Consider the following 26,258-nt stretch of genomic DNA (forward strand, 5'->3'; position numbering starts at 1 on the left):
CAGTATGAGTCTTCTTCACACGGCAGACATGGAGTCTACACTCGGAGACACTCTCAGCTTCCTCCTCCTTCATTATCATCATCATCATCAAACATCATCAGTGATCCTGGAGGAAGAGCCAGACAGCAGTCTCATCTGTTTCCTGTCCTAGAAAAACCTGAAGGACCCATCGAAACCCTCAGAGCAGCTGAGTCCACAGGTGTGTCCACAGGTGATGACATCACAGCAGAGACTCTTCAGAGAGACAACAAAATGAAAACAAACCAATCAGAGGAGTCAGACCCGTACAGGTAGACGGTCTCTGTGATCAGTCTGAAGAGTCAATCACAGAGCAGAACAATCAATCTGACGGGTGTCTGAAGAGCCAATCACAGAGCAGAACAATCAATCTGACGGGTGTCTGAAGAGCCAATCACAGAGCAGAAACAAACAGTTGACTAGAGTCTTGAATCATGTTTACTTTCTCTTGTTGTTTATTTTCATGTTGATGGACAGAAATCAGTCTCATTACTGATGATTAATTAATTGATTAATAAAAATCTACAAACAGCCAGTGTGAACACATTTAAAACAATGTTAAAGATGAATACAGTTCATAAATAATCAGAATAAATATAAATATATTTTCTTCATGTATGAACATGTTTCAGTGCATGTGTTCACAGATCATCTGTATTGATCATGTTGTTCGTGTGTTTGAGACGTTTCATGAACACCTGATATGTTCAAGTGCTGTTGGAAAACTCAATTGTTAAAAATTGTGGAATTGTTCTTTTTTCCTCGTCATTGATCAAAAAATAATTGATGACATATTTTGATGTGTGAATTTAAATTGAACAAATCAATGAACTGATCAATCTGATATTAGATTTTATTTTTAGTAAAAGTCTCTGCAGTAATAAAGTCAGTGTGATGAACATGTTTAATTATTGATCTTTTATAACTTTATTGATCAGCTGTGTTTATCAGTGAAGGCTGTGGTGATCAGATGTGATCAGTTATTAAACTCAAACATCTTAAACTGAAAAATAAAAATGTCATTAAAGTCTTTAAAACATCCTTAATGACTTCAGGAGGTCTCCATGTTTGATCAGTTCCTCCACTTGAACCTGTACCTGTGTGGACCACTTCACCTGGTGACAGGTTTAAATCAGCTGAACAGAAACTGACAACTCAACTCACATACTCTGTTATTCATTCAGGAGGAGTCAAAATTATGTTTAAAAGGGTTAGGGTTAAAAACAGATTTTCTTCTCAATCAACACATTCAAACTAAAACTGTTTCTGGTTTTCTATGTTTCTCTTTGAACTTTAATTAATCATAAAACACAACATCTCCAGTGTGAGTCACTTCCTGTCATCTGCCTGCTGTCACAGTTTCATAACAACAGAAGAAGTTTATATCTTCACTGATGGTGACAGGAGTGAAAATCAAACACAACACATCAGCATCCAGCAGTCCAATAGCTCCCCCTGCTGGTCACAGTCAAACACTGTGGACATATTTTAACTCTTCAATCATAAATTCATCACTTTCAGTTGATCCTTCGATGCTTTAGACACATTATTCTGTTCAAAGCGTGAAACAAATTACATCTGATGAAACTTGAAACAACAAACAGAATCTCATTAAATAATAATAAAATAAATAATAATTTTAGATCAACAAATACACAAAACATCTAAGACTGCAAACAATCAACACATCACACGTCTGAATGCGCCTAAACACACCCGGGCACACCTGAAAGCGCCTGTACACACACCTGTACACACACCTGTACACACACCTGTACCAGTGATCACACAGCTAAAATAGCCAAGAAAGAAGTACATCAGCTGCCTGGACAGCTTCTTCATTCATGAACATCTGGTTCACATCCACACCTGTCGCATGTTCACATTCACACTTGTACACAGAGCCCCAGTAGGTAGCCATCAGGACAGGTAGATCTGACTCACCTGTATGAAGACAGACATCCATCATGGCAGCTAAGTGTTGCGTCTGGACACAGTTCAGAACTCCATTGGCATTTTGGTTGATTCAGTGTTCACATCTTTCCTGTCTGCAGGTGTTCAGACTCCTTACCTATTTGCTCAGCTGTAGTTTCAGGCGTGTAGTCATGTCATCAGTTCATGGTTTTCAGTCCACAGTTTTTCATCAGTTGCAGTTTGTTCCTTTCATTAAATTTTCATGTCTGTAAATGAGCTTCAGTGAATTTTGCTTCATGTAATGACTTCCTGCTTTCAGCTCATGAACTTCTTCAGTCTTTATGCAAACCACAGATGTTTGAAAATGTGTCAATTATCCAATGAGAGGCTGACACATCAGACAGCCCCGCCTCCACAGGGAACTTCAAAGTAAAGGAACTGAACCACAAAAAAACTGCAAAAGTCAAACTGAACTGAAAAGATTATAACATCTGATGACATCTGAAATTCTCATTCAAAACACTGATATTTAGAATATTGAGATTTTAAACAGAAAGTTTCTGTTTGTCAGTTATTCGTTTAGTTTTTTTGTTATTTTTGTTGTGAAAATGAAACAAACTTTAGTTTCTGGTGTTCAGCGGAAGGAAGGAAAAAAACTGCAGAGAGGAACAAACAAGAAACTACCTGACACTCCTTCACAATAAAAGACTGATTTTAAACAAAAGAATATTTTCAAGACTTTAGTTCATAAAAACTGGCTGTGGCCGCTGTTGAGTAACAGCAGCTCTGATTAGTCGACTGTTGACCTTTGACCCACATAAACATCAGCAGCTGAATAAACTCAAAATTAACAGCAGATGTTTCTAAATTTAAAATATGTTTACATTTGTGATAATAAAGAGCTGAACAAGTGAAGCAGGATTAATCTATTAGTTTAAGTATTTAAAAAATACTGTACCTGTTTAATAACTTAAATTTAATAATGTTTAACTTTAACCTCTTCTTCATAATGACCAAGAATTTTCAGCCAATCAGAGAACATTTACATTACATTTAGCAGGCGCTTTTGTCCAAAGCGACTTACAGTAGTATGTTCAAACATACATACACTGATGTCAGTAGCTGCCATGCAAGGTGCCGACCAGCATATCAGGAGCAGTTTGGGGTTCAGTATCTTGCCCAAGGACGCTTTGACATGTGGACCAGGGGAATTGAACCAGCGACCTTCCGATAACAAGACGCTGGCTCTACCCCTGAGCCCCAACTCTAACCCTAACCCACAGGTTTTTAATACTTCTACTGTATCTGTGTATTTATACTGCAGTATTTATATTTATACGTCATCTGTTCAGTACTTACAGCATGTTTCTACTGTTTACACCTGCTTTTATTTTGTGTGTCTGACAGGAAGTAGGTAACCACGTGCCTTAATTTCGTCATGACTGAGTGACTGAAGCTTTTATTTTGTCAGTCTGGCAGGAAGTAGTTCCGTCACAGTTCCTCTGATCAGCCTCACTGTGTCGGCGGCTCGCGCTGTTTGTTTGTTTGTTTGTTTGATTTGTTTATTTACGTCACGGTGACGCTGCTGACGGTTAAGACGTGAGCACGCGGCTGTGAAACGACTCACGGAGCGCAGAGTCACCGGCAGGACCGGGACCAGGACCAGGACCAGGTGAGTCCATCAATCAGTGCACACACGCGCGCGCGTTAGTGTTCAGAAAGTTGAAACGCCCCTGACGTCATGATCTGAGTCTCTCTGATTGATTATTGATTCAGTTTTTGATGGGTTCTGGTCTGGTCTGGTCCCATGACTGACTCAAGGACTTCCCAAAACCTTTAAGGAACAAAAACATGTTGAAGTAAAAAAAAAAAAAAAAAAACTTTATTTAAACTGCAGATCGACACAAACAGATGGGTCTGAGTCACTCACCTGAACTAACTGATGATCTGTGTCTTTGTGTCTGTTTTAAGAGTCATTTAGAAGATTTATATTTTAGAAAAACATTTTTATATTTAATTATATTTTTGAACTTTAAAGTTTTGTTGATTCTTTTGGACACAAGCTGTCCGATCTGTGAAGATGACGGCGCGTGCATTTGTTTTGGGAGAGAGTGACAGAGAGACCGCAGGATGGAGGAAATGTATTGATATGTGATTTTATATATGATACATTTGATCGGACCCGAAGCATTAATAAGAACTATATAAAGGTCATTTATAATCTTTGCAGGAATCACAGACTGTTTCATAAAGACTGAAAAATTCCTCGTAGTCACTTTAAACAAACTCCATTTGTCATCATCTCCTCCTGATGATATAAAGTCAGGCTCAGCCATCATCTCCTCCTGATGATATAAAGTCAGGCTCAGTCATCATCTCCTCCTGATGATATAAAGTCAGGCTCAGCCATCACCTCCTCCTGATGATATAAAGTCAGGCTCAGCCATCATCTCCTCCTGATGATATAAAGTCAGGCTCAGCCATCATCTCCTCCTGATGATATAAAGTCAGGCTCAGCCATCATCTCCTCCTGATGATATAAAGTCAGGCTCAGTCATCATCTCCTCCTGATGATATAAAGTCAGGCTCAGCCATCATCTCCTCCTGATGATATAAAGTCAGGCTCAGCCATCATCTCCTCCTGATGATATAAAGTCAGGCTCAGCCATCATCTCCTCCTGATGATATAAAGTCAGGCTCAGTCATCATCTCCTCCTGATGATATAAAGTCAGGTGAAGTCTTGTAGTCCACAGAACATTTCTGGAGCTTCACAGTAAAACAGAGTTGCAGCGTTCTGCTGAACAGCTGAAGCAGCTGGAGACTTGATTTAAAACATCAGATGTCTCCATACAGCTCGTCTGCTGTGATCACAGTCTGCAGGAGAGACGAGATCACAACCTGATCTGAGGAGATATTATTTACACCCTCGACGTACGTCGCTCTGAAGTGAAGATTTCAGCTTAATAAAAGGTGTAATTAACGTCTTTTCACATCAGTTTGGGATCTCGGGATGACCTGACCCACCATCAGCACTGAGGTGAACAGATGATGACTGAATTAATTTTTTGGGTGAACTGTTCCTTTTAAATATAATTTAAAACAGTTCAAAGCTTCAATTATGTGTCAAGACAAAATCTTTACTCGCTTCAACATAACCCTGTTCTCCAGTCTCCTCCCAGTGTTCCCAGTGTCTTCCCAGTATGAGCGTGCAGCCTCGGAGGATCCGTCTGAAGCCCTGGTTGTTGGCTCAGGTGAACAGCGGCAGGTATCCTGGTCTCCAGTGGCTCAGTCCAGACCACCGACTCTTCCAGATCCCCTGGAAACACGCCACGCGCCACACGCCAGCGTCCGACGACGAGAACACCATCTTCAAGGTGAGCGGTGACCTCTGACCTCTCAACAACATCCTGTTTGATTCTCGGTCTCGTCTGATCGGTCCATATTCAAACAGTTTGTTTTTAAGTGATCAATAACGTCAAAGTGAGTCGGCTGTCTGTGAACTGATTGAGTGTATTTAAACAGGAAGTTACTTCACTCTTTAATTAAAAGTTATATTTATGAATCAGGCAGGAAGTGAAAGTGTTCTGATCTGCAGCTGAAGTCAAATTGAAAATGTTCAGTTTGTGTTTGAAGGAGAAGTTGTGATGAAACTCATCATCAGACCAACAGAAAGCCATGAAGAAGAAGGAACTGTGTGACTTCCTCCACTTCCTGTTTCACAGCTTGTGTAACTTCATGCTGATTGGCTCCTCACTGAACTGTACTGCTGATGATGTCACTTCCTCTTTCACTGCTTCTGCTTTTCCTTCAGACTGAACAGGTTTCATTAAAAATGATCCTCTGACACTTTTCTATCAGACTTCCTGTAATATGTGACCAGTTTGATATTTAAAGGGGCAGTTCAACATTTAGTGGACTCTTCTTCTCTGAGAGCTCAGATTGAATTCACTTCCTGTCTGTAAGAGAAACCACTTGGAGTTTTATTAACTGATAATGTCTCATGTTTGTGTTTTATATATTTTAAATGTTATCAATTCTAACCTGCAGTTTATCACAGCTGACGGTCAGACTAACAAAGACAATGATTTCATATTTTGTAGTCTCTCGTTTCTGAGTTCTTGTGAAACAATCGTGTTGTTTTTCTCTGAAGAAGTAAAAAACGTTCACACACTGACGACATGTTCTGTTTGCATGCTGCACTCGTCAATAAAACAATTTGGCTTCATATTATCAGTTTTAATTTCAATATAGCTGATAAATAACTGATACGCCTAGCATTCAGACTGGAAACAGGAAACAGTAAACCTAGCTCACTGATGAGCATGTTATATCTCTTCTACATTTACATTTACATTTAGGGCATTTAGCAGACGCTTTTGTCCAAAGCGACTTACAATAAGTACATTTATCACAAGAAAGAAACCACAACATATCACCGTCAATAAAGTAGAAAAGATAGAAACAATTTTCAAGCCCTCATCTGAGCAAAGTAGCTGCTATTTATCATGGATACCATAAGTACATAATTGTTATGATGTAAGTGCTAAAGATAAGAACATACAAGTGCATATGATTTTTTTTTTTTGGGGGGGGGGGGGGGGGGGGTTGGGGTTGGGGAGGGAGTCATGCTATGCGGGGTCGAGGTGAAGTCTGAACAAGTAAATCTTGAGTCTTTTGCAGAAGATGGCGAGTGACTCTGTGGTCCTGACATTGGTTGGGAGTTCGTTCCACCACTGAGGTGCCAGAACAGAGAAGAGTCGCGACTTTGCTGGGCAGCCTTTGTTTGCTCTCAGCGATGGTGGTACCAGTCGGCCAGCTGATGTAGTGGAGCGAAGTGCTTGTGCTGGGCTGTGAGGTCTGACAAGTGTTTGGAGGTAGACGGGTGCAGTTCCACTGATGGCCTTGAAGGCCAGCACCATGGTCTTGCATCTGATGCGGGCCGCAACAGGAAGCCAGTGGAGGTCGCGGAGGAGGGGGGTCACATGGGAGAATTTGGGTAGATTGAAAACAAGGCACGCTGCAGCATTCTGGATACGTTGCAACGGTTTAGTCGCATGTAGTCTTCTACATGTAAAAATAGAAAAAAACATTTTACGGGTTTCGTTACATTTTATTTTGACAGGTTTTCATGAAGTTTTATTTTGACGGGTTTCATCACGTTTTATTTTGGTGCAGGTTGATGCGGCGGTGTGGGAGTTTCACTCCGTGGTCCGTGTGTGTGACGTGTTGGGGACCCCCCGCTGATCAGTTTGCCGAAAGACGAAGCTGCTATGTTGTTGTGCTACTAGCATGCTGGTCCTACTAGTGATTGTTTGTCCTCATCGACAGATTAAAAGTATCAACCAGGATGAAGCAGATCATTACTGCGTTTTAAACTGGGGCACAAGACCGAACCGAAGTGAAAGTGAAACTTAACGCTACACAGAGAAATGTCTGCTGTGTTCCCTCTGTAGTGTTTATCCATGCTAAATAACACGTCCTGGTACTGACCCGTTCTACTCTGTTTATGATCTCTGGTCATGTCTCTGCCACAGTAGATTGAACATGCCGATCCTATAGTGATTGTCAGCATCCACAGATGTGTTTTAAACTGGTGCATGAAGCCAAACTGAGTGAATACACAGGACACTTTACACTCTGTGGCTTCAGTCATAGTCTGATTACCAGCTTAAGTGACTGGCCAGCAGATCGTGACGTCGGGCTCATTTCTCCAAAAGTTGAGTCAGCTTTAACTTTTCCGCCCCAGCCCGCAGCGTTTTTTTGCAGAACCCCATGCAGCCCGCATTAAAATGAATGGAAACCCTATGTTTTCGCCGCATCGGTGGATCCAATGTGAATCCAGCCTTAATGAAAATGTACAGTGTTTTAGTAAACCCTTTTTTCATATCTGACAGGCAGCCTTTGTGTGAATGTGAATATGGTTTGTGAGCCCTGCTTGGTGTCTTGCAGGCATGGGCTCTGGAGACAGGTAAATATCAGGAAGGTGTGGATGAACCCGACCCGGCGAAGTGGAAAGCGAACCTTCGCTGTGCTCTGAACAAAAGTCGAGAGTTTCAGCTGAAATATGACGGAACGAAGGAGACGCCAGTTCAACCATATAAAATCTACGAAGTGTGTGAGCAGCCCGGGAATACAGGTGAGGACACTCACCTGGAGTGATGTCAAACAGGTGAACAGGACTGTAGCTAACACACTGAGGTCTCATTGATTCTAAAGGAACCTGATGAATACTGATCAGTTTGTCTGACTGATCAATATGTCAGTGATCAGTTTGATCTGATACATTATGATGAAGCAACACGCTAACTGTTAGCATTAGCATGCTACTAGCATATGTAAACTCAGATTTAAAAACTTTGAGTTTCTTTAGAAAACTGAAGAATTAAAACATCTGTAATGAATGTTGCTGACGAGTGTCACAGGGTTTTAAACTCAGTTAAAGAGTTTTATCTTTCAGTTCCTGGAAATTACTTTTATTTATGTCATGAACTCATTGATTGTTCCTGACATCTGATTGGTTTGTTTTCAGTTTTCTGACGTCTGATTGGTTTGTTTTTTGTTTCAGATGCTGGTGATGATGATGATGGTGAGGAGGTGAGGAAGAAAAAGATCAAAAATACAAACATTCATATTTTAATCACCTGAACGACTCAACAAGTCAAATCTTTTTAATTCTCAGATGCCGAATCTGATGGAGCTCTCAATCAGTGAGTATCTGAACCTGTTATTGATCTGAACCTGTTATTAATCTGAACCTGTTATTAATCTGAACCTGTTATTGATCTGAACCTGTTATTAATCTGAACCTGTTATTAATCTGAACCTGTTACTGATCTGAACCTGTTATTAATCTGAACGTGTTATTGATCTGAGCATTTTTACGTTCAGTCTGGTGAAAGTTGAGTTGTCGACACTGCCGAATCTGAGGAACCAGATCTGGAGCCTGACGATGTAATGTGATGATGTCATGTCTCCTCAGACCCTAGGAACAGTGACCCCGCCTCCTTCAGCTCCTTCACAGTTCGTTCAGACATCAGTCAGTTCAGTCTGTCCACCGGAGGGACATTTGGACCTCCTCAGGTGATCCCGATCCCTCTGCTCCCAGAACGAGTCGTCTCCATGACCTCAGACCTCCCCATGACCCATCCTGCAGGACTCTCTAACGGACTCCAGGACCTGAATCCTCTGCCCCCCTCTGCTGCCTCTGCTGCCCCCGAGCCGGCCCTGATGGAAGCCAGCAGCATGGGGGGCGCCCAGAACCAGACAGATGGTCAGAACCACCAACCCTGCAAGTACGACCTGCTGAGCAGCATCCCACGTGAGTAACACCTCTGACCTCTCGTGCTGATTGGTTCAACATGCCAGAAGTTTTAGCCTATCTTAGCACAAAGACTGGAAGCAGAGGGAAACTGCTAGCCTCCTTCTGGTTTTCTTTCAAGACCCGCTCTACTCAGCCTCTGATTGGCTTGTGTTTTTGTATGACAAAAGCCACAACGGCTTTGTGGTCCGGCACAACCATGAGATAAGCAGCAGAGTTCAACTGATTGTCTAGTTAACAAGTCCAGAGACAGTTGGGTAGCAAAGTGCAGCTCCAGAGGAGGAGGAGCAGCGGACAGAAGGAGGAGGTGTGTTTACCAGGAAACTACAGCCCATAAACCGACCAATCAAAACAACAAAATCTCAGGAACAACCAGATACTGTGAGCGTTCACCAAACCAATGAAGCCAACCAATCAGAGGAGTAGTAGGGCAGGTCTTACAAGAAAACAGAGGGATCCATGACACCGCAGCCTTGCTCCATCAGAAGAGCCTCAGTGTTACTCACCTGGCTCGAGGTCCAGGTGACTGAAGCAGCAGGTTTACCTAAGGATCACCTGGACGTCATGCCCACCTGGTGGCTCACAGTGAAGCAGGTGTGGTGGATGGTGGAACAGGTTCTGGACCTGGGCCTGTTGCCATTGTAACAGATATGCTAACTGTCCCCTCTGTGTTGCCGTAGTAACAGATCTAGACCTGAAATTCCAGTACCGGGGCCGAACGATGGGCTCTCTGACCGTCAGTAACCCTCAGGGCTGCCGGTTGTACTACGGACACCTGGAGCCGACCCCGGAGCAGGTGGACCTGTTTGGACCTGTCACCCTGCAGCAGGTCCTGTTCCCGGGCACATCTGAGATCCAGAACCAGAAGCAGCGGTTCTACACTGAGGCCCTGCTAGATGTGATGGACCGTGGTCTGATCCTGGAGATCTGGGAGCAGGACATCTATGCTGTCCGGCTCTGTCAGTGTAAAGTGTTCTGGTCCGGACCAGGCATGCCCGAACAGGGTCCACCAAACCCGATGGAGAGGGAGAGGAAGATCAAAGTGTTCAGCCTAAACGACTTCCTGCAAGGTGACCAATCAGAGAGCAGGCAGGAGCTTCTGAACGTTTTTCTCCGGACCTGATGATGTACTGTTCTCCTGTCCACAGGACTGATCCTGTTCCAGAGAGGTGAAGCTCAGAACCCTCCACCCTTCGATATCACCTTCTGCTTCGGGGAGGACTGGCCTGACAAGAAGCCCAAAGAGAAGAAACTCATTGTCGTCCAGGTGCGTTCAGGTGACGCCAGGTTACCTTATGACTCGACTTAGGGCGACGATGTGATTATGAAATGATTATCGACACATCAAAAGTTTTATCTCTAAACATGATTTATTTTTCTGTGTGACAATGTGCTACTTTTAAAAAATGGCGAATTTCTACTGATCAAAGAGAGGGATAACACCTGACAAGTGTCCACTCACTCCTGATTATGGACTCCTCCTCAGCCATTATGTTTTAAATTGTTTTTAAGAAACGTGTAACAATTTTGTAATCATGACCAACAACAAACCTGGAAGTGGTTTTAAATCAAATAAATTGGCTGTTAAAACATGTAGGACACAAATTCTGATGTTTTTAGATGTAAACGATGAGTAACATGGTTCTCATCATCCAGTATTAACCTGGTTCTGGTTCTGGTAGTCCAGTTTTAACGTGGTTCGGGTTGTCCTCAGGTGGTCCCAGTTGTGGCTCGGATCCTGACGGAGATGTTCTCTGGAGAACTCAGCTGGTCCACAGACAGCATCCGCCTGCAGATCTCAAACCCCGACGTGAAGGACCAGACGGTGGAGCAGTTCAAGGAGCTGCAGAGGCTCCTGCAGAGCCAACACATCCAGGGGCCCTGGACCCCCAATGTCCCCTGAACACCAGGAACCTGACATCATCATCAGGACTCCAGGTTCAGGAGGACCTGACACCACCAGCATCCCACCTCCTCTTCAGCCAGTTAGTATTAAAGAGTGGACTGCTTTTAATGAACAATGCTGCTCTGATCGTTTCTTCTGAATCTGTCTATAGGTTTTGAACAGATTGATGATGATGATGATGATGATGATGATGATGATGATGATGATGATGATGATGATGATATGTATAAACCATCCCAACAGGTTTATTGTTTTATGTTTTGATGTCCCCACTGCAGCTGAAGAGAACTTCAGTTTGATCCTGAGCACCTGATTCTTCTGATTCAAACAGATGTTATCGTGTTCAGTGAGAACAAACTGAAAGAGTGTATTCTTGTAAGAGTGTATTATTCTGAGTGTATTCAGGATGTCAATAAACACCGCTGCAGTATTCTTTCATACATCAGCTGTGGTTTTTAATCAGCAGGGAGGTGACATGAGATCCTCAACAGTCCAGATTCTTTGATGACTTTAGACTTATGACCTACCTTCTCTTTGGTCCACGGTTGTTCCTGACTGAACTGAAGCTGTGCTGCAGTACAGGAGGAGGTTGCGAGTAGGTGCAGTCAGTTTAGACAAATTATTCTTAGAACCTGTTGAACCTTTACGATCATAAACACACCGTCAGAAATGATCTGAAACAAAGTTCAATTATGGATCTGGAGAACAGTCTTATAAATGAGGGTCAAGTTTCTGTCCTTTGGTTCAGGATTTCAGATCTGGACTCTGCTGGTTCAGGTCTGTGTATCAGGTGACGATAAACAGAAACCAGTTTGATCACAATTCTCACTCCACCAGGATGGAGCTTTCATGATGACATCACCGGTGTCGGATTAGTGAGTGAAGTTAAAACACCTGATGCTCAGATTTGATTGGTTCAAGACTTCCTGCAGTCTGACAGTAATAACCCTTTTTCACAGCAGCCAGTTTGACATCACACAGTAGGCTAAACACAGGTGTTACCAATGATACTAATTAAGATTCTGTTCCATTCAGGTCAAACAGGGTCAAGGTGCTGCTAGTATTCATGTTGGCTCACTAGAAAGTCTCCGCCACACTAAATGGAACGCAACCTTCATTGTCATTAATTAAACCTGTGTTTACCTTCCATTTCATGTCCGTGTAGCTGCCATGAAAAAGGTCTTAGTGACTCTAAATCAACATATTTACAGTTTCAGCTGCTGCTGAAGGCCACCGTACACCGATCAGCATCCAGTCTGAGACCAGCAGCTGATGTCATACAGACCTGCTCCTCACTGAGGGACACTGAACAATAATAAAGAGAACTGCTTGCTGCAGTCCAAAGACATTCAAAGAACGCCATATATTCAGTTTTACCTCAAATACTCCCTACATGATCCAAAGCCGAAGTGTTTACACGTGAATGTAAGATGTTCAGGATTACAGCTGCTGAATTTTTCTTCATCGACCACAGGGGGCAGCAATGACCTGTTCCACCCTCAACTTAACCAATCATTCATTAGGAGGTGTGGAAGTTAACATTCACACCTCCTGAGAAATGTTTGATTAACATTCACACCTCCCGATAAATGTTTAGTTAACAGTCACACCTGATACACGTTTGTCTAGTTAACCAAACATTTATCAGGTGGTGTGAATGTTAACAATCATACCTTATACACGTTTGTGTAGTTAACATTCACATCACCTGATAAATGTTTGGTTAACAATCACCTGAAACACGTTTGTCTAGTTAACATTCACACCTCCAGATACATGTTTGGGTAACATCACACCTGATGAGCTGCAGCAGCTTCAGTTAAGTCTGCACAGAGACACTGCCAATTGGACGGTCTCTAACAGGACAATTTAAGCACTATATCAAACGTTGTTGTTTCAGTTGTTTTTTTATTGTTTACAACAAGGCTACATCACCGATGATGTCATGGTTTCAGTCTCTCCGTCTCATTACCCAGAGTTCTCTCTGTCTCACTTTGTGGAAAAACAACTAAAATTCAACCAAAGTTAAAAAGGTCAAAGGTGACGTCAAATCCTCCAGCATTAGGCCTCCACAGGCAGCCGCTCAGCCAAGAGCATCATGGGAAATCTTTTGGCTCTTTTTATGGCACGGACAAAAAACATCACGACCAAAGTCCCAAAAATAAATCTTCTCTTAAAAACTGTTGACCAGGCACGTCCTACGATCGATTACTGATGAAGATCCAACAGGACTGATCCGCATCACTTCACTTAGTGAACTCCTCCTCGTCCTGACCCGCCCACCTGCTGGACCCGACCCCGCCCACCTGACACCTGCTGCAGGTGAGGTCAGGTGAGGTTGGGGGTCGGGGTAGAGGACTCTGTCCAGTCAGTCTTCACTCAGTCAGTCCTTCAGAGTGATTCGTCCTGTTTCACATTCAAAGTCCCTCCTCCATCTTCATCATCTTCATCTCGTCCCTTTGGATCCTCGTCTGCAGTCGCAGCTTTTTGCCGTCACCTCTGAATGTTGGTCAACAAAAGATTTAACCTGAAGAAAGAAAAATTATTTAGCCTTGACGTTCATTGACCTGCCGTCATTGGTTTTACATCTCAGACTCTGAGCACTAACATCATCACTGACTGAAAATATAAACAGCATTGTAACATTTCCAGTGTTGGATGAAACGAAATAATGTGTAAGAAATGTTGAATTTTTCAACAGACTGAGTTTATTAGGGACACAATGTCTCACCGATGGACATTTGTCAGGTATCTTATTCACAACGTGAACAGTTACCTGGTGTGTGAGTAGTACCTGGTGTTGTGCGAAGAGTTACCTGGTGTTGTGTGAAGGTTGCAGCTATCGGAACAGTCTGGTGAACTCTCTGATGGCCCAGCACACCTGTTTACACTCCTCAGCACTAACGAGAAGAGGAAACAAACATTAACACACACCAGTAGTTACCATGGTTACAGATAGTCGTCTCTGTGGCATTTACTGTTCAGTTCTGTGACATTTGTTTTTTGGTTTGGTTCCTCTATGATTTTCTTCTCCCAGTAACTGTTTAATTTCAGGACTATTTTTCCTACCAAGCTGTCAGATGAATGGTAAAACATTCACTCTGCTGTAGTTTAGTCTGTTCAGGTGAGTTCCTCAATGCTCAGATGTTGTCTGATTCCTGGACAAGTCTGAACTCACCGTGAAGACTCCAGTTTTTCTGCGTTCCACATTTAGGTCGACGAGTCTCAACAGAAACCTGTCAGTCGCCTTGGGCCGCTGATAAGACCTACACGTCCCATCATGTTCAACATGTCCCTGAACGTCTTACCGTTGGCTCTAAATGTCCCTGAATGCCTCACAGATCTAATTGCTTCTGGTGAGTCATCACTCAAGCTTTTCATTGATCTTATTCTAAAATGCTTCCAGCCTTTCCTCATAACTTCACTTTCCTTTATTACAGTCGGTACAAAGCAGAAACCTCCAACAATTAATCAATTTGATGATTAAATTGGGGGTAAAACTTTGGTGCTATCAATAAAAGAGGCAAAATGCAGATTGACACAGTCTTTGACATTTAAACTGAGTCTGAGCTGAAAGGTTTTATTTTGTGTTGACATTTAAGATGTAATGTGAAGTCAACCGGATGTTTAACAGAACCTTTCACACCTGTCACACATGACTTCTGGGCCACCTGCAGAGAGCAGGTTAAACACAGATAAATGAGGGAGGAGAAAATAACGTTTGGTTTGGCCAAAGAGAAGGTCAGTTTCTGGTTGCTCATGTGGCCCATTTCTGTTGTTGCAGGTGTCACCTGATCTCACCTGGTGACTTGTTTGTGGAAGTCAGTCAGCTGTTTGTGAGTGACCGTCACAGCTCCTCCTGATGTCTCCTTCGGTAAACCTTTCAGAGCGTTTTCTAACCAGCGACAGAACGTCTGAAATAAAAGAGAGTTTAAACATCTGAGTAACACCTGGTGACACACCTGACCAGGTGTTATAGTTTATACTCACCGGTCTATCAAACACCATGACCTCCCACAGAACCTCGGCGACATCGGGCAACGTGTACGGCGGCAGACAGAAACAACACGAGTGCATCAGCTGAGTGACGAGCTGCTGACCGTGCTGCTCCATGGCTTGACCAATCAGCTGCTTCCTCACCTCAAAGTCTTCCTCGTGCTGCAGGGACAGAAGACAGACATGCTCATCATGTTCCTGTCACAGAGACAGAGGACAGAAATGTTCATCATGTTCCTGTCACAGAGACAGAGGAGAGACATGTTCATCATGTTCCTGTCACAGAGACAGAAGACAGACATGTTCATCATGTTCCTGTCACAGAGACAGAGGAGAGACATGTTCATCATGTTCCTGTCACAGAGACAGAAGACAGACATGTTCATCATGTTCCTGTCACAGAGACAGAGGAGAGACATGTTCATCATGTTCCTGTCACAGAGACAGAAGACGGACTTGTTTATCATGTTCCTGTCACAGAGACAGAAGACAGACTTGTTTATCATGTTCCTGTCACAGAGACAGAGGAGAGACATGTTCATCATGTTCCTGTCACAGAGACAGAGGAGAGACATGTTCATCATGTTCCTGTCACAGAGACAGAAGACGGACTTGTTTATCATGTTCCTGTCACAGAGACAGAAGACAGACTTGTTTATCATGTTCCTGTCACAGAGACAGAGGAGAGACATGTTCATCATGTTCCTGTCACAGAGACAGAAGACAGACATGTTCATCATGTTTCTGTCACAGAGACAGAGGACAGACATGTTCATCATGTTCCTGTCACAGAGACAGAGGACAGTTTGAATCTTTTGATCTTCGTTGACTCACGTCGTTGGCGACTCCGGTGTGGATCAGGTCTCGGACAAACTTCATGACGCTGCAGTTGGCGTCTCGATGGTCCAATGAGGTGGCAGCGATGGCGCACTGGATGATGTGAACGATGATGCTGCTGCTGAGTAAAGTGACAGGACTCCTCTGGACAAACCTGGACAGACATGTGAGACAGGTAGACGTCAGAGGAAATTAAACAGCAACAGATAAATCTCATCTGCTCAGGTGAACCTGCAGATCACCTGGTGGCCAGTCTGAACAGGTCGTCCACCGTGTCCGGATGATTCCTCAGACCATTCTGCTGCTCCAACAGCTGGAAGGTCGGCATACACAGAGCCTGAAGGAGGGAGATCGAGATCGAGATCATCATCATCATCATCATCATCATCCAGTCAGAGACAGGTGTGTGGACGTGTGTACGTGGTGGACAGGTGAGTTTACAGAGTTCCCCCAGAATGACAGGGTAACAATTTAAAATATTTTAAAGAATATAACCTGTTAGTTTTAGACAGAACAGTTTGAACTGGAGGTTGTTGCCTCATATGTCTGTGACATCCTGTTTGTGTGCGTCTCAGTTGACTTTCTTCATCAGCACTAAGTTTTATACAGTCACCAGAAACACACATCTCGTTTTGGATTTTTTCAGCTACAGTTCTGTTTTCACATCAGCAGGTGAGCCGCATGTGGAGGAAGCTTGTCGTTAATTAAGCAGCCTATCAAAACTATGGAAACCAGCGTGGTGCTGAATGACATCACAACAACCAGGTGAACTTACAAACTTTTACAAAACAGCAACCCAAGAAGGTCAACTTTAGACAGGAGAGGACACATCACATCAGTGTGTTCACAGGAGGGATTTAAATCCAGAGAGCAGAGAGCACAGACACAGAGAGAGAGAGACAGACACAGAGAGAGACAGACACAGAGGACAAAGAGAGAGACAGAGACAGACACAGAGCACAGAGACAGACACAGAGAGAGAGAGACAGAGCACAGAGACAGACACAGAGAGAGAGACAGAGCACAGAGACAGACACAGAGAGAGAGAGACAGAGCACAGAGACAGACACAGAGAGAGAGACAGAGCACAGAGACAGACACAGAGAGACAGACACAGACACGTAGTTCTCTCGGACAGATAACAATTTAGAATTAAAATACTAAAATGGTCGCTGAATATACTTTGGCGGCCGTTCATACACCTGCGCAGCTGAGCCAGGTAAAGTTTATGTGTGGGAAATACTGCCCAGGTCTACAGGTGACAATTTACCCGGAGGGCAGGTGGAATATTTACCTGTAACATGTCGAGCAGTCCCTGTCTACAGCCCTCCTCCATGCCATACTCGTCCACCAGGATGCTACCCAGGTACAGGAAGCAGGAGTGTGGATACACCTGGTACACACTCACCATCTGATGACAACCAACAAACAAACAAACAAACAGGTATTAAATGCTACATGTACAATTTACTTGTGTTTTTATCACCTGAACTAACAGAAGATGTGACTGATCAATAAGACTTTAACATCACTGATTGATCATCAATCCAATTAGCTCTCAGTCCTGTTGATTACACATCAGCTAAATAAACTATTGATACTGGATCAATAACAACAAATCATTCAACCTCATAAACACACTGAAGGTAAACAGCATAGATAAGAAGGTGTGTCAGTCCAGGTGTAACAGTCCAGGTGTAACAATCAGGCATAAAAGTCTACATGTGTCTCACCTGAGTGACAAGTGGCTGCAGGAGGGAGGCGGAGCCTTTCCCGACACATCGTACAGCAAACCTGAGACAGCGACAGCATCGCTCCACGATTCTGTTATCAGCCTGATGAGTGTTTAGAGTCTCTGACAGCACTGGCCAGATCTACAGGTGAGTCACATGACACACGTAGGTCACATAATGAGGTTAATCATTAAAAGAGATAAAAGAGATTTTATGTGCAAATATTCAAATGACTGTTCCAGGAAAAGCTCAGGTGAGTTCAGGTGAGCTCAGGTGATTTACCTCCTGGATGACTTTCTGACATGGGTGAGTCTGTCCGTTCTCTACGATGGGGTTTGTGTGTCTGCAGGAAAAACAAACGTTATGATTGTGTTCACTGTCTGATGATTTGAATAAAGTTTGAATAATATTTGACAACAGGTAAAACAACAACAGGTAAGCTCACCTGAAGATAACAGCCAGTCTGTCGAGCCAGACTGTGGGATCAGCTGATTTACCGTTTGGAGATTCTTCAGCCAGCAGCTGAAAGAAAAAACATGAACTTTGCTTTTAGTTTAAATATTGTATGTATTTACATTTCTAAAACTCTGATTCAAATAAAAACACACACTGACCTTCTTCAGAGCCATCACCTGAACAGCACACAGGTCACTGAGACACTCTGCTATCTTCTCCAGAGGAAGACGAGCCAGGACCAGAGCTGTACCTGCACAGGTGAACCCCAATTAAGCCATGACTACAGTTACAGCATTATGTCTGTTTGTTCAGTGACAAGACATCAGAACCAACAGTGAGACAGGTGAAGAGTCGGATGGATCAAATTAAAAGTGTAAAGACTTAAAAAAAACTGAAAAGTAGACCCACCAGATAAATATTAAATTAGATTAAACCAAAAGGTGAAGAGTAAGACGCGTCAACATGAATGTCATCTGCTGATTCATGGCTGCCTCTCTCTTCTATGCTGCCGGCAGGTTGCACTGACCTGATGATATCACCACAGGTGTACTACAGGTGTAGTAACATACCTTTAAGCAGTCCTACGGCAGCCTCAGTGGACAGGGCGAAGGAGTCGAGCGAGCGAGCGATGTCTAACAGACCCTGGAAGTGTTGAGCCATGTGATCTCTGCACACTGAACAGATGTTGTGGATTGCCTTCGCTGCGGCCGACGCCAGAGGTTTCTCTCGGAGACCTTTCATCAGGTAGTTCAACACCGGGTCTGACAGCAAGAGGAAACACAGACAGGTAGATCACACCAGGTGTGACAGGAAGAGGAAACACAGGAGGAATCCTGCTCAAAAAGAATCAGGAGCAGAAACATGTCTCTCTCATTGTAAAACCTGGAAGGAAAACCAAACTTCTGAATCTGATGATTTTTTCTGGGATCAGACCATGAAACCATCAGTGTGAACCACACAACACACAGCTGCAGGTTTTAATTGGACTCATTAACAGTACCGAGGAATCTGGGGTTTCTGTCCACGACCTCGCTCATCTCTCCGACCAGCTCGATGCTCGTATATCGAACCGCCATGTGGACGCTTTCTGGAAGTAGAACCACCTGCTGCAACACCTCCGACAGCGTCGGGTTGTTCTCTCTGGAAGACAAACACAAACTGAGTGGGAGGAAGAACTATAACCTTAAATATTACATCATTAAAGTGACTCAGACACTCACGGGTCAACACTTTTTGCAATCGCAGCCATGATGAAGAGGACTGCCTCCGTCACCTCCCAGGAAGGGTTCCCTTCTTTTAACGTAGAATATAACTGAGAACAAACAGATGATTTGTAAAGGTTGAATACATCCGACAACAAAGGAGAACATTTAAGAACTGAACCCATTAACATGATCAAACAAATGAGTCTTATGTTGTTCAGTGGATTGAAACTGAAGGTACCTGAGAAAAACACTCCATGGATCCAACAAGAAAAATGACGTCTTTAACGAGGTCGGAGACTCTCATCCTGAACTCTCCAAAGTCATCGGTGTCCTCGGGGATTCCCTCCTGTTGAGTGAAAACTAGTTAAAACTGAAGGTCAGGGGGTGTCCATTAGCTCAGTTGGTGGAGCAGGCATCCCATGTGCAGAGGCTTTGTCCTTGCTGCAGCGGCCCAGGGTTCGAGTCCGGCCTAGGCCCTTTGCTGCGTGTCACCCCCCCCCCCCCATCCTGTTTCCTGTCACCTCTCTGAAGCTGTCCCATCAATCAAGCCATACAAAGGCCAAAAAAATAATAAAAATAAAAAAAAACAAAAAAACTGAAGGTCAAGATTCATGAAGTATTATCCTCACAGTTACATCGATCACTTACAGGAGTCAGTTTAACTTATAATAAATAAAACAAACATACAACTTTATATGTAACAGGCAGATCACTGTACCTGATATCTGACTGACTAATAAAGTTCAAGTTGAGGATTTCATCAGATAGAGGTGGTTCTGTTGGATAGGTGACTTACGTGGTCTGGATCAAGTTGACAGTGTCGGGCCAAACAGTGCAGGAGTCTCTGGATGTACGGTCTAAAGATGGTGTGAAGAGCGGCATCATTGATTTTATACAGATGTTCTCCAAGACGGTACCAGAAGTTAAAAGAAATCTCCACGACCTGGTTCAGAACAAAGACCAGGACACAAAGACCACAATTATAATCTGTTACTTTGGTGCTGTAGGTGTTGTGGTTATGTTGGTGCTGTGGGTGTTGTGGTCAATTTGGTGCTGTGGGTGTTGTGGATTTTTGTTACTGCTGGTGTCGTGGTTGTTTTGGTACCTCATACTGAGGGTGTCCTGCACAGATCAGCAGCAGCTCCAGTGTCCTCAGGTCTCCCATACCCTGCCCTGGACTCCTGACTGTTGTTTCTAAAAATGTCTCGCAGAGTTCTGTGAAGATCCTGCAGTAGTTTAGCACTCTGTGGACAAAAGTCAAACATAAATGCGTCTGCAAACACTGAACAACACAATCAGAACCAGTTCCCTGTGTGCCCTCACTTGTCCAGGTCTTCTCGGGCCACGGCCATGTGATAGGCCGTCTCCAGCGTTAGGACGCCCTGGAAGAGCTGCAGGGCTAACGCCATGTTGGTGTCCACGTTTTCTATAGCGTAGAGAGCCGAGCAGACGCAGTCTGACGCAGCCTCGTGGAGGTTGGTGGAAGTTTCATCTCTCTGCTGCGGAGACAGAAGAACATGACGGAGAACATCATGAAACATCAGCATGTGTTAAATATCCCATGGAGTTTTACACTTCCTGTCCTGTCAGTAAACAGGGGGCAGACGTCTCTGTAAAGCTGTCGGACGATAATCTCACCAGGACTTGGAAGAGGACCATGAGCAGCTGGTTACTGGCCATGAAGTTACTGTCCAGGACTCCCAGGTTGAACCAGCTACCCAAACAGCGAAACACCTTGATGAACATCTTCTCATCGTTCCCCGTCTTCTCCACACACGTCGTCTAAAATTAAATATGAACAGATGATGGCATCAAACTAAAGAATAACATATATATTATAAAGCTGACAGAGATTAAAACAGGCAGATAACAGGCAAGAAATGTTCCTGACCAGCAGCGTGACGACAGTGCTGGAGTAGTAAGCCAGATCCTCGATGATTTCTGTCCTCCGATTGGCTCCAATTCGTAGAGATCGACTGTGAACTTCCTCTGGCAGCACAGTGAGAATCTCTATGAGGAAGGGCATCGAGCTGATGTCATTGTTGTACCTGAGAGGAGGCGGAGACATGGACAGGTGAGTCACATGTCAGAGAATATGACTTCAGAAAGGATCACTCACTGTTTTTACATTCAGAAACTTAGTTTCACTCTCATATACACCTGTTTGTCACTGGTTCAGTGATTCTCTGAATTCTTACTTTTCTATGAGAGTGTGAACACATCCTTTCCACGAGGCCATCTGAAGAGCGAGATCTGCGATGGCTAAAGCGAGCTGAGACACAAAAGAGATGACAAAAAAATCAGCAAAGAATCAATAAAAACAAGATGAACAAAGTTCACACACGTCAGAAAAACAACAAGTTTGATTTAATGCATTAATACAAATAAAACATATATTTAAGTATCTGTTTACATTCATGTCTTTGCAACATTTACTGAGTCACAACAACCAACCTCAACATAAACTTTAATGAACCTGAAATAAACTTTAGTAACTTTTAATTAAAGTAATTCAAGTTTAATAAACCTGATGTACCGTAATGACTTTTAAAGACATTCTCAGAAAACTTCCTTTTTGTTTTGACACTGCTGTAATTATTATAATCAGTTATGATAAACAGTTTGATTTCCTCCACTCTTTAGTTAAAAACCAGCAACTGAAGCAACAAATGTGTCCTACAAATTTAAAAATACTTTCTGCTGCTTCTATTCAGTTGATTGACAATTTGAAGTGTGACAGAGAGCTGCAATATGGATTCAAATATAAGATAAAGTCAGACATAAATTATCTTTAAAAAATATTGCGATATTTAATTTTGGGGACATCTACAGAAGCTGACAGTGGCAGAACGGCGTGGTATGGACTATGGATGGATACACTCCACCTTGAGAGGATCCGGTCCTTCATTAAGGACAAAACTCGGCAACCTTTGGTATCTTATCTTGCAGGACAAGTTGAATCTTGATTGGGGGTCATTGGGTGTGTTGTTGTAGGTAAGGGATGTAGGTTTTCTTTCTGCCGGTCTCTGGTTTCCTTTTATTTATTTATTTTTTGTTCATGTCCTTTTTGGTATTTTGTTTATATAAAAAGCAGCATTGTAATAATCTTGTGGCTTGATATTTTGAAATGATGCGTCATAATAAAATCTATTTTAAACATAGTGATATTTCCACTTATGAGGTGTTATTGAGATTTTTTGTCAAACATGACTGCTCAGAATAAAATGTTTGCTGCCTCGTTACACAGGAGCTGAACAGACTGCTGACGGTCCAACAGTCTGATGAAGACACCTGCGTTCACAAATAACGTTGATAATTAACCACCGTAGTGACACTGGTTATCTCTGATTGGGTTTTGGTTTTAGGTCTGGATATGAAGAGCTGGCTCTGGAGTGAACCCCCTGGATTTTTAATGAACCTGATTTAAAGTTAACATAAACATCCTGCTGTCACATTTTTCTCGACATGGTTCTGTCACGGTGGAGGAACCTCACACCAAAGACACAACGTTCTTATAGGTTCAGGTTGTGGAGCTATTTAAAGGTTTGTCACCGACTCTGCTAATGAAAGAACATTGTGTTCCCTGCAGAGGAACAGGTGCTCAGTTACCTGTGTGACGATGATGGGGGACAGATCTTTGAGGTTCTGGATGTGGGTCAGCAGTGAGTCTCGCAGTGCATTGTGGGTCTCAGGGGGAAGCTCGTAGAACGACGTTTGGATCTTCATCTTCATCGTCTGAGCAGCAAAATAACACGACTCAACATCCTGTTTGAGCTGCAGCAGCTGGTCGGAGATCTCCCATGCATACATCTGAAGGAAAGACAGGAAGTGATGTCATTACACCTGTTTACACCTGAGCAGCTCACAGTGAACCTCAGGCTGATGTCACACATTATGACGAGTCATTATAAACTTTCCTCTGACAGTAACCAGAGGACTGCTGCCGTCCTCGTTATAATCTGGTATCCCTTTAATAATTAAAAGTGAGGCGTGGCTTCATTAACATAAAAATATTCATATTTAAATCAGCTTTCATTTTATTAAAACATTTATTCATAACTCATTCATTCAACTCATAAATCAGCGTTTCTTTGTAACATCTGCAATTTATATTTGTTTTGGCATCACTGATTTGAGCAAATAACAACAACAGTTTACATCAATACTGACAGAAACATTCAGTGTTGGATTTATTGTACAAAGTCTCCAGAAAGACTTTGATTCAACTCATCAGTCAAATAATTTTTCACAGAGCGTTACCGGGGGCAACGACACGACAGACTATAAACTTTATATAAAACTAATCTAAAAATGAGCTCAAACCATAAAAGTGACTTTGATGAAGAGGAGGAGGCTGATGAAGAGGTCAGTGTGAGCCCTCTCTGCTCTGATGAAGTCGGTTGAACCACCAGACAGCAGAACAACGTCCTCTCTGATTGGCTCCTGGCCTGACTGGCTGTCAGCAGGAGAGATGAGACGCTCGCTATGATCTTAAAACTGAACTCTGATCAGGACGCTGCGACTTTAACTTCCTGTGAGGAAATCTGATGTTTCCACATGACAGAGGGTGAAAGAGGAGCTCCTTCTGCTGTTTGTTCTGTTTATTATCTTATACAGTGACTCCACTCATGAGACCTAAAGAACTGGTTACCAACGGCAACAGTTACTGTCATCCCTCTTGTTTCATTTGTTTAGTCATTTACATGTTTTGAATGTTACATCACCTTTTTACTGAGGTTACAAACAGAAGTCCATACTGTCACAGCCCTGACCAAGGTTCCCTGAGTGAGGACAGACACCTGACTGAGGACAGTTACCTGTGCAGGTACAACACAGTCCGTGACGGTTTAGAGACAGAGGCTCAGGACTGACGCTGATAACTCAACATGTCAGCAGCTCGTCCAGGCAACACTACGTGTGAGGATTCCTGAACCCGCTGAACAGAAACCTGATCATCAGTCCTGGTCTCGGTCTGAGCCACGCCCTGATGTAAACAGGCTCAGTCCAGTTTGACTCACTTCTAAATACAAAGTACCGTCAGCACCAACATCTGAAAATAATTCTTCATCCACCAACATAACGCTGCACTTCATCACCGACAGATCAACCTGACAGTGTGCAGGGAATCAGACTCTGATCATTTGTACCGGTGGAAAGTTCCCCTGCAGGTAAAAATGTCACATTCGTGAACAGAGTTTGGTGAAAGGCCGCCGTGCCCGTTGGCCAGAGACAGACATGACTCAGCAGTTACTAACTTTAACTGTTTGACATGAAGTCAGAGACTAAACTTTACTGCAGCAGTAACATTAGCCATGCTACCATGCTAACAGAGCTAGCTGTGTGCAGCAGATCGGGCCTGCTGAAATCCTCAGAGACTAAAGCACAGAAGCTCCGTTTACCAGCAGAACATTTAATAAACACGGAAACGTCTTTTAATTACCGTCACCGTGGCAGAGTTGGAGTCATGAACGGGGCGCAGACGGCTCATGAAGCTCCACATACAGCTAACACTTTGTGTTTTGATCCATTCATTTAGCTAGCTTAGCTTAGCTGTGATGCTAACGGCAGCTCCTCTGAGACTGCGCAGTTGAGTTCACCTGTCCATTTTCAAACAGGTAAAATGTCTAGACCCGGTCCAGACAGACCACATGAAGACCACCTCAGAGCGCCCAGTCCTTCACACCACCGGTCCCCCGCTCCGGTCTCCCGGCCTCTCCCATTTTCTTACCGATCTCTGGAGCTCTCCGAGCCACACCGAGGCTCGCTCCTTCCCGGCCGGGTCCGGGTCGTGGTACAGGGCCTGGACCGCCTGGTAGACCAGGGCTAGGTTCGGTTTGCCTCCCTCCATAGCTCGGGTCAGAAGCACGAACACGATAAGGCAGAAAGTTCACCAGCAGAACCGATCTAAAAGAGTCCTACACGGTCTGTGTGTCGACCGCCATCTCGCACAGGCTTCCCGCGTGCAACCACGATCTTCTCACGGCAGGAAACACCGGCAGGAGCATTAGTTCCGCTCTGTCATGATGGTAGGACGTCACACAGAACTCCATTGAATAATCTGTAAATTTAACTGTTTCTGGACAGATCGGCAGAATTTAATTCAAAATATCTTTTAATTATAGCTTACCTGGTTTATGACAAACAGAAATGATTAAACGCGATTTAAGTCCGGAACTTTCTTTGTAAAAATAGTAGTAAAGAAAATACAAAAGATCTCAATTTTCAATCATTAGGAGTGTGAATGTACTCCTATGCATTTTAACAGATTATTGTTAAAATGCACAGTTTCTTATTGATCCACCAGTGTGTGCTGTGTCTCTTTCCAAAGCCAGTACAGAGACACTAATGAATGCTTTTATCACCAGCCGCATTGATTATTGCAACGCTCTACTTTCTGGTCTCCCAAAAAAGAACACAGCTCAGTTACAACTACTCCAAAACTCTGCAGCACGGCTGTTGACTAAGACCAGAAAGAGAGCACACATCACACCCATTTTAAAGTCTCTGCACTGGCTACCTGTCTGCTTCAGGATTGATTTTAAGATCATTTATTAGTTTTTAAAGCTCTTAATGGCCTTGGCCCAACTTATTTATCAGATTTGCTTTTATTGTATGAACCCTCCAGAACCCTCAGGTCCTCTGGTCACGGCCTTTGAATTATTCCAAAAGTGAGAACAAAAACTCACGGCGAGGCCGCCTTTCAGTACCACAGTCCACGTTGGTGGAACAGGCTCCCAGACGACCTGAGGACACTGGAGAATGTTGATACTTTTAAGAGCAACCTTAAGACCTTCCTTTTCAGGCTGGCTTTTAGCTGAATTCTATTTATTTATTGGTTTTTATCCTGCTTAAACCTGGCTTTATTCTATTTATC

The 26,258-nt window shown here is 43.4% G+C and overlaps 2 protein-coding genes across 2 annotated transcripts; one reads left to right on the plus strand and one right to left on the minus strand.

Annotated features, from left to right (window-relative positions):
- Positions 1–3,416: 3,416 nt before the first annotated feature.
- Positions 3,417–11,597, plus strand: irf5 (interferon regulatory factor 5). Its single transcript, XM_073480639.1, has 9 exons — positions 3,417–3,604; positions 5,102–5,307; positions 7,883–8,069; positions 8,499–8,527; positions 8,613–8,640; positions 8,913–9,251; positions 9,932–10,321; positions 10,400–10,518; positions 10,966–11,597. Exons 2-9 carry the CDS (start codon positions 5,134–5,136, stop codon positions 11,152–11,154), a joined length of 1,455 nt encoding a protein of 484 aa, XP_073336740.1. The 5' UTR covers positions 3,417–3,604; positions 5,102–5,133; the 3' UTR covers positions 11,155–11,597.
- Positions 11,598–13,045: 1,448 nt separating this feature from the next.
- tnpo3 (transportin 3) lies at positions 13,046–25,378 on the minus strand. The gene is made up of 23 exons (XM_073480374.1): positions 25,113–25,378; positions 22,994–23,194; positions 21,583–21,656; positions 21,276–21,432; positions 21,023–21,166; positions 20,708–20,883; positions 20,490–20,628; positions 20,181–20,327; positions 19,623–19,730; positions 19,400–19,491; positions 19,180–19,319; positions 18,749–18,940; positions 18,338–18,429; positions 18,169–18,245; positions 18,006–18,066; positions 17,724–17,864; positions 17,285–17,401; positions 16,233–16,327; positions 15,988–16,144; positions 15,148–15,315; positions 14,959–15,071; positions 13,974–14,057; positions 13,046–13,684 (listed from the first exon to the last, which is right to left on the minus strand). Exons 1-22 carry the CDS (start codon positions 25,230–25,232, stop codon positions 13,997–13,999), a joined length of 2,772 nt encoding a protein of 923 aa, XP_073336475.1. The 5' UTR covers positions 25,233–25,378; the 3' UTR covers positions 13,046–13,684; positions 13,974–13,996.
- Positions 25,379–26,258: the final 880 nt, after the last annotated feature.

The sequence above is a fragment of the Pagrus major genome, chromosome 14 (assembly GCF_040436345.1).
Source record: "Pagrus major chromosome 14, Pma_NU_1.0".
Taxonomy (NCBI): Eukaryota; Metazoa; Chordata; class Actinopteri; order Spariformes; family Sparidae; genus Pagrus; species Pagrus major.

Bases quoted from the DNA above. Each gene is read 5' to 3' on its own strand.
- irf5 (XM_073480639.1), top strand. From the start codon at position 5,134: ATGAGCGTGCAGCCTCGGAGGATCCGTCTGAAGCCCTGGTTGTTGGCT. The intron at 8,641-8,912 runs GTGAGTATCTGA...ATGTCTCCTCAG, and splicing joins TCTGATGGAGCTCTCAATCA to ACCCTAGGAACAGTGACCCC. The intron at 9,252-9,931 runs GTGAGTAACACC...GTGTTGCCGTAG, and splicing joins CCTGCTGAGCAGCATCCCAC to TAACAGATCTAGACCTGAAA.
- tnpo3 (XM_073480374.1), bottom strand. From the start codon at position 25,232: ATGGAGGGAGGCAAACCGAACCTAGCCCTGGTCTACCAGGCGGTCCAG. The intron at 19,731-20,180 runs GTAAGTCACCTA...TTCACTCAACAG, and splicing joins GTCAACTTGATCCAGACCAC to GAGGGAATCCCCGAGGACAC. The intron at 18,246-18,337 runs GTCAGTGTGTGT...TTTTTCTTTCAG, and splicing joins AGGTGATGGCTCTGAAGAAG to CTGCTGGCTGAAGAATCTCC.